Source organism: Impatiens glandulifera, chromosome 1, assembly GCF_907164915.1.
Source record: "Impatiens glandulifera chromosome 1, dImpGla2.1, whole genome shotgun sequence".
NCBI lineage: Eukaryota > Viridiplantae > Streptophyta > Magnoliopsida > Ericales > Balsaminaceae > Impatiens > Impatiens glandulifera.
The window spans coordinates 13,503,909-13,510,721 of NC_061862.1; the positions used below are offsets into that span (position 1 = coordinate 13,503,909).

General features: G+C 28.5%; 2 protein-coding genes across 3 annotated transcripts; both read right to left on the minus strand.

Moving 5' to 3' along the window:
* Positions 1–628: 628 nt before the first annotated feature.
* LOC124919762 (probable prolyl 4-hydroxylase 4) lies at positions 629–2,334 on the minus strand. Of its 2 annotated transcripts, none has more exons than XM_047460089.1 (7): positions 2,153–2,334; positions 2,016–2,073; positions 1,794–1,898; positions 1,552–1,609; positions 1,299–1,474; positions 1,143–1,218; positions 629–1,069 (listed from the first exon to the last, which is right to left on the minus strand). In XM_047460089.1, the coding sequence occupies exons 1-7, from the start codon at positions 2,275–2,277 to the stop codon at positions 774–776; spliced, it is 894 nt and encodes a 297-aa protein (XP_047316045.1). In that variant the 5' UTR covers positions 2,278–2,334; the 3' UTR covers positions 629–773. The 2 variants fall into 2 exon arrangements, with proteins under 2 accessions (XP_047316045.1, XP_047316044.1); XM_047460088.1 differs by having other exon boundaries at positions 1,143–1,221.
* A 469-nt stretch (positions 2,335–2,803) lies between these two features.
* On the minus strand, positions 2,804–4,500 carry LOC124917446 (receptor-like cytosolic serine/threonine-protein kinase RBK2). The gene is made up of 5 exons (XM_047457904.1): positions 4,050–4,500; positions 3,706–3,957; positions 3,406–3,640; positions 3,176–3,311; positions 2,804–2,979 (listed from the first exon to the last, which is right to left on the minus strand). Exons 1-5 carry the CDS (start codon positions 4,498–4,500, stop codon positions 2,809–2,811), a joined length of 1,245 nt encoding a protein of 414 aa, XP_047313860.1. The 3' UTR covers positions 2,804–2,808.
* Positions 4,501–6,813: the final 2,313 nt, after the last annotated feature.

Genomic DNA, 6,813 nt, shown 5'->3' on the forward strand with positions numbered 1-6,813 from the left:
TCATACAATTCAAATCTAAATTCTTAATTATTTATTTTGATTTTATATATGAAATTTTTTATTTTAATTAAATCATCATTATTTATTTTAATTTTATATATGTAATTTATTTTTTGAATTAAATAATTATTATTTTCTTTGATTTTATATATGTAAGTTTTATTTGAATTAAATAATAATTAATTTTTTCTTAAATAAAATTGGAAAGAAATCACTGATTACATACCACCCTAGAATGCCGATTACCAAATCCTATTTTTCACCCTACAAATTTTTTGTTATTCTCTTCCACTCTCATCAAGTGCAAAGTGGCCTTTCAGAAATCACTCCAATTTATTTTTTAATGGTTTGAATATAAAAACAAGAACTCATAACTTTGAGAAAATTAGTTTTTACATACCACTAAACTACCAGTCTCCACAGAAATCACCCCAATTTTAGGTACTAACAGAACATCAACAGTCTCAAGACATGGTGAAGATTATTACTATTGTTGATTTTATCATGTTTTTGTGTTATATGAATACAGATGATGATGGAGTGATTTCAATAGTTGGTCTGATTTTAACTGTCACTAACCATCTAGACAACAGCCCCTACACAACTCAAGAAGAGAGTTATAAGTTTTAGTGTAAAATGTCGTGTTATTTTATATCAATTAATAAAATTATTTCGTTACAAAACACTGGAACATAACAACATATATAGGTCTGCAAATAAACCAAAATCTTAAAGAAACAAATTAAAGAGATCAAGAGTTGTAAAGAAAATACCTAACAAACCTTACAGCTTCTCCGACAGTAGCCTGGAAGTTGCGGGGTTCCCACCATATATTCGGGATTGTTAGTACATTCTCCCAAAGCAGCCCATTTATCGCAATGGTCATTCGAGTCTGTACAGTTCCCAGATGGCTCAATAATCTTGTCAAACGAATCCACATGAATCCACTTTGTTGCTGACCATTTCTCGCCTTCAATAACTGGGCATCCTCCATGGAGACTACTTGGATCTGGAATAGCAGTTGGATGAAGACTGAAAAATAGTAGTGCATCTCCCTTCTTCGGTTTCACTGCATCCATTCATTATTATAATTCAATTCCACCACCAACAATTTATATATAAATATCAGAAATGAATCTCACCTGATATTCCCCTCTTAGCACACTCTGATAGATCATCATCAGCAACAGCAGAAGAAGACTTTCGACGAGGTGCTTCCTGCTGATTTTAATTTGATTGTTACAATACTAATTTAGTAACAATATATATGATCCAAGAGTATTCTCTGATTAGATTACCTCTGCTTCTGGGAAAACAGTTTCACCTCCTTTGGCGACGTTAGATAGATACATTAGAACTGTTGCTATCCTGTGTCCACCGCGTGCAAGGTTGACCTTGTCTGTAAAGTAATCGTAGTGATCGTCGTACTTCTGTCCATGCTCGTATCGAAGTACTTGAATGTCTTCTCCATTTTCTGTAATAAGAAAAACGATCAAGCATTCCAAAATCATCCATCTCTATATTTTAGAACAGTTATGTTTAATCAATCACCTTTAGGAAGGAAAGTCAAAAGAGCAATTTTCTCTTCAATACCAGAAACAATAGGATCCTAGAAAGTGAAACAAAATCAAATCAGTAACTTAGGTTTTCATACTTGTTCTGATTCAGAAAGTGAAACAAAATCAATCGGTTAGGTTTCCTTCCATACTTGTTATGATTCATGAGTAGGATTTTGGATCGCATTTCAAAATTAAACGTATTATCAGATCGAACTGCAAAAACAACAAACAAACCTTGGCCTTTTCGATGAACATTCCGGAGCTCGTTCTTACTTCACTGAGCTTAGAATCTCCAGATTCATTATCAGCAACATGTGATCTCGTGAGCTCTGACTTCGCCTATTGAATCAAACGAAAGTCAAAAGAAGTCTCAAATTCTACAGAGATAGATCTTTCAAGATGAATTTATATAAAATGATCATATGATTGAAACATTCAACATAATCACAAACTTACAAGAGATATCAAATGATCACACTCCGCATCCGTAAGGAAACCTTCGTATACAAAAGCTCTGTAAATGAACCAAACAATAAGAGTAGCTCAGCTCAGGATAATAAAATATGAATGCAAACAGAAGAATTTGAATTGACCTCGGTTTCCATGAGATTTGTTTGACTTTTGAAGGATTGATGATGATCGACGAACTAAACGATAAACAGAGAATCAAGGAGATCGTAATCGAGAAAAGAATCGATGATGGCGAAAGACGAAACATGAGTGAAAAGGAAGTTACGCTTTGGAATTTCTGTCTTTCCTTCTTTCCTTCCTTCAATAACTCTCTAAATCAGATTGGATGAACACCAATATAAGATTTGTATTGGTTTGACCTCTAAACGACGACGTTTTTATTCTTAACTTACATCTCATCAGGAAGATCAAATAACCCCTAAACTTATATGAAAAGATATAAATACACTATGCAAATTTAATTAAGAATGGTTCAAATTACAATAATAAAAAGACATCAATTTCTCATTTCTATAAAGTACATTGTTTACAATTAACGTACATTTGAATCGAATAACAAATAATTACCCGACAAAGGTATGATCGATGTTCTTTCAATTCGCTTACAATCTAACTAGTTGGATGTTCCATGGAAAAATTTCTTTTGAAAACACGTTTTCTCTGAAATTTACTCGTAGATACAAGTTCTTCTTGTTCACCTTTTAGCATTACAACCACCTGTTATATAATAGTCAATCTAACATTAACTAACCCCATATTTTGTTATTAAATCAAAAGATTATTGACTTATTACACTTGCCTTGCTCATCTGAGGTCGATCAGTTGGGTCAGGATCTAAGCACATGGAAACTATTGTCACCATTTGGCTCAACTGCTCCGTGTCATAAGCACCATTCAGACATGGATCAATAATTTCGCTAATTTTGTTTTCCATAAGTAATGGTCTGGCCTATGAGATCAATCAATCACATTTGAAAATTTAGAAATATGGATACTTATAATCAGTGATCAATCTAGTTGGGATAAAACGAGTGAATAAACATGGGTTTTACAAATTTAGAAGATTTGGATTCATTTTTCGAAATGGGTAATGATGAAACACATTAAATCTTAACATAGATCTGTCACTGCTTATAATAACTTACCCACATCACGAGACTCTTTTGAGACTTATCCAAAGCCATGCGACCGGTGATAATTTCCAATAATAGTACACCATAGGCGTAGACATCGGTCTTCTCATCCACAGTTCCATGTATGAAGAACTCGGGAGGAAGGTATCTATATAATGAGAAAGATTAAGAATGGTTAAACAAACTAGTATGTTTTACAAACATGCTAAAGTAACAATTAACAAAGAAACAAACAAACAAACCCAAATGTGCCTTCAAATTGGGAGACCGTGAGATGAGGCCAGTCTTGTGGCAGCCACTTAGCAAGTCCAAAATCAGAAACCTTAGCATCAAAATCCTCTGAAAGAAGAACATTAGCAGCTTTAATGTCTCTATGAATGATTCTACGTTGACATCCTTCATGAAGATATGCAATTCCTTGAGCTGTTCCAACAGCAATCTTATATCTATAACTCCATTTCAGCTTCTCCTTGTCACCTGAAAATTGATTTGAGTAATTACTTCATCACCCAAATCCAATTGTCTGGTTATATAAGAAGAACCTGTAAGGATTGATGATAAACTTCCATGAGGGGATAAAGGAAGAACAAGATACATTCCACCTTCAACTCCATAACCAATAACATTAGAAATATTAGGATGATTAACATGGACTAAAATCCCTAACTCTGATAAGAAATCCGCTGTCATCTCTTCTGGATTTCCTCTTGTCAATCGTTTAATTGCTACATGTTGTCCATCTTTCATATTCCCTTTGTAAACTTCAGAATAACCTCCTTCTCCAATTATATTATCTTCGTCAAGAGGTAATTATATTAACTTAATTGAATTGAATTGAAACTTACATAGTTCATGATAGATCAAAGAAGGAAGAACATGTATGTACCTGAACTGAATTTGTTAGTGGCGTCTTCAAGATCTCTAAGGGAGAAGTTTTTCCATGAAGATTTAAAGCAATATAAACTTCCAGCATCCAAATTAGGATCAATTGCCGCGGCACTAATGCCTGTACTCCAGCTCTTTCTTATTGACATACTTGCGATTGAAGGTAAGGCTGGTCCTTTACTCATCATACTACCGAAAAACCCTCGCCATGGAGTACCGGCGTTCTTCGGACCACCAGATTCCTTTGAGGAGTCCTTATTTTCCCGTCCTGTAGTTGTTGTTAATAGTTCAGATTCATCAACAAAAACAACAATAACGTGTAAATTGATCATAATTACCTCCAGGTGAAACGGTGGATATCTTCTGATCATCTTTATCTTTGTCGCTGCAATGGAAACATTAACGATTAAACGCGATAGAATGAAAGAATTGAATTGAATTGAAGATACCATCGGGGAGAAGTTGAAGGTTTCATTGAAGCGGAATTTGATAGAGAGGATGCACAGGTCCAATTTTCAAATGATCCAAAATTTGGAAATTGAAGAGAGGTGGAGGGAGAATTGAAAAAATGAAAGAAAAAAAAAATTGATTAAAAAAACGGTTATTTGAATTTGGATGTTGGTTATAATCTGACGTTTATATTTCTCAATCAATTTTCTTTTCCCCGTAATTTCATGCATAAAAATCGCATGTTCATCACAATAGGCCTTATTTGCTTGGAATTTTATTCTATACAAATAAATAAATCCAAATTATTACAATTCCCATCATGAATCAAAATGAGGTAGAGGCCCATTAGGCTTCTATTGTTCTCTGCCCTAATAAGTTATGTTATTACTTGTGCTTGAACATTTTTGTTGTTGGATTTATTATTTATCAAATAAGTAATAGAGTTTTCGTCTTTTATTTTTATTTTGTTATAATGATTAATCAAATAAGTAGTAAAATTTGATATTTTATATTATAATTTAAAATATATTTTTTTAATTTAAAATTAATGAGGTCACATGTTTCAAAAATATATATTTAATAAATATTCAATTAAATTAATAAATATTATAAGAATAAAATAAACAAAAAATATATATAAATAAATTAAAACTATATTAAGTTTTTAGACAAAATAAATATGTCAAAGTTGATAGTACATAAACAAATATTTTATCTTATTTTGAATGGATTTATAATATTTCATCTCTAATCTTCTAATTTACCTTTAATTTTAATGTCAAAATGATAATAAAACAAAACAAAAAAAACCTTAATAGATAATAATAAAACAGTCTAAAGCTTTGTTATTTAACTCAAGACATGAATGAATGGTAAATTTTAAATTTCTTAAATTTCATAAGAAACGCAAGTACACGTTTTTTACCCGATTAAATATGTGTATTCCGTTCAAAGATGACATATTAGTAAATTGATTCGCCATTTTTTTATCCCCACGTCCACGCTCATATGGTCATATAATATAATTCATTAATCTCTCAAATTCATTCAGGGTGAGATTCGAACTCCATTTTTAAGTTTAAAATGGGAATACTTTAACGAATCACTTGTCATTGTTAAATTCAAAATTATAATTATATATATATATTATATATATATATATTGTGTAAGTAAGTTTTTTACATTATCATTACAAATTAATTAAAATGTTATGATGTAAAATAATATATTATTTAATTTAACGTACTGAATATTATAAAAAATAATTCTTTAGGGTAGCGTTTGTTAAATGGTACAAGTTATATAGATAGATATAAGTTGTAAGGGGTATAAATTGTAAGAAAGTATTAGGATGTATAGGTTATATAAGTTATTAGTGTTTGGTTGGGATATAAAATATGTATAAATTATATAGATTTTATTAATTTGTGTTTGGTTTGTGGTATAAGAAAGTAGTAAAAAATGTAAAAGAATATTTTATTATTTTTAACTATTATTTTAATATTTATCTTAATAGTTTTAATTATTAATTATATTAAAATTAATAAAAATAATATTTAATTATTATATAAATTTATTTTTAAAATAAATAATACTAGTTTACATTATTTTATATATAATTTCTTATATTTTAACTTATATAGTTATATAAATAAAACTTAAATATTAATTAATATTTAATAATTATATTTAAAAATTTTGTATCATTATAAATATTTGTATTTTTTTTAAATATTAATTTTATAAATTAATTTTATATATGACTAATTATAAATACAATTTTATTTTATAAATTAATTTTATATATGACTATTAATTTTTAATTAACATTATTAATTTCTTAAAATAATTAATATATTTAACTATATATAAAATTTTCACATTTAAATTTTTGACACTTAAAAAATATAAGTTTTTATTTACAGAGATAAATAAAATATATAAAATTAAATAATCAAATAAAAATAAGTAATTAAGTATTTATTATTATTATTTAAATTAGAAAATTAAACATAGTTAAATATAAATAAGTGTTTAATTATAATTTTATATTATAATTATTATATTTTAAATATAATAAAGAAATTAAAATTTTATAATTTTATAAAACTAAAAAATAAAAGAATAATATTAAAGCTTATACATAATTGTAACTGGTTACTATATTATACTTTTTGAATGTATAAATTATACATAATTAATCATGTAGATATAAATAATAATCAATTAAACAACAATTCTAAATTACTGTAGATATAAATATCATATATCTACATTCTTATACCTCACACCAACCAAACATAGTCTAGCCGTAA

Excerpts from the sequence above, each read along its gene's own strand:
- LOC124919762 (XM_047460088.1), bottom strand. The coding sequence starts at position 2,277 with ATGTTTCGTCTTTCGCCATCATCGATTCTTTTCTCGATTACGATCTCC. Across the intron at positions 2,074-2,152 it reads CAAATCTCATGGAAACCGAG|AGCTTTTGTATACGAAGGTT; the intron begins GTCAATTCAAAT and ends GTTCATTTACAG. Across the intron at positions 1,222-1,298 it reads CTGTTTTCCCAGAAGCAGAG|CAGGAAGCACCTCGTCGAAA; the intron begins GTAATCTAATCA and ends AATTAAAATCAG.
- LOC124917446 (XM_047457904.1), bottom strand. The coding sequence starts at position 4,500 with ATGGTATCTTCAATTCAATTCAATTCTTTCATTCTATCGCGTTTAATC. Across the intron at positions 3,958-4,049 it reads CACTAACAAATTCAGTTCAG|ATAATATAATTGGAGAAGGA; the intron begins GTACATACATGT and ends CTCTTGACGAAG. Across the intron at positions 3,312-3,405 it reads CAATTTGAAGGCACATTTGG|ATACCTTCCTCCCGAGTTCT; the intron begins GTTTGTTTGTTT and ends CTCATTATATAG.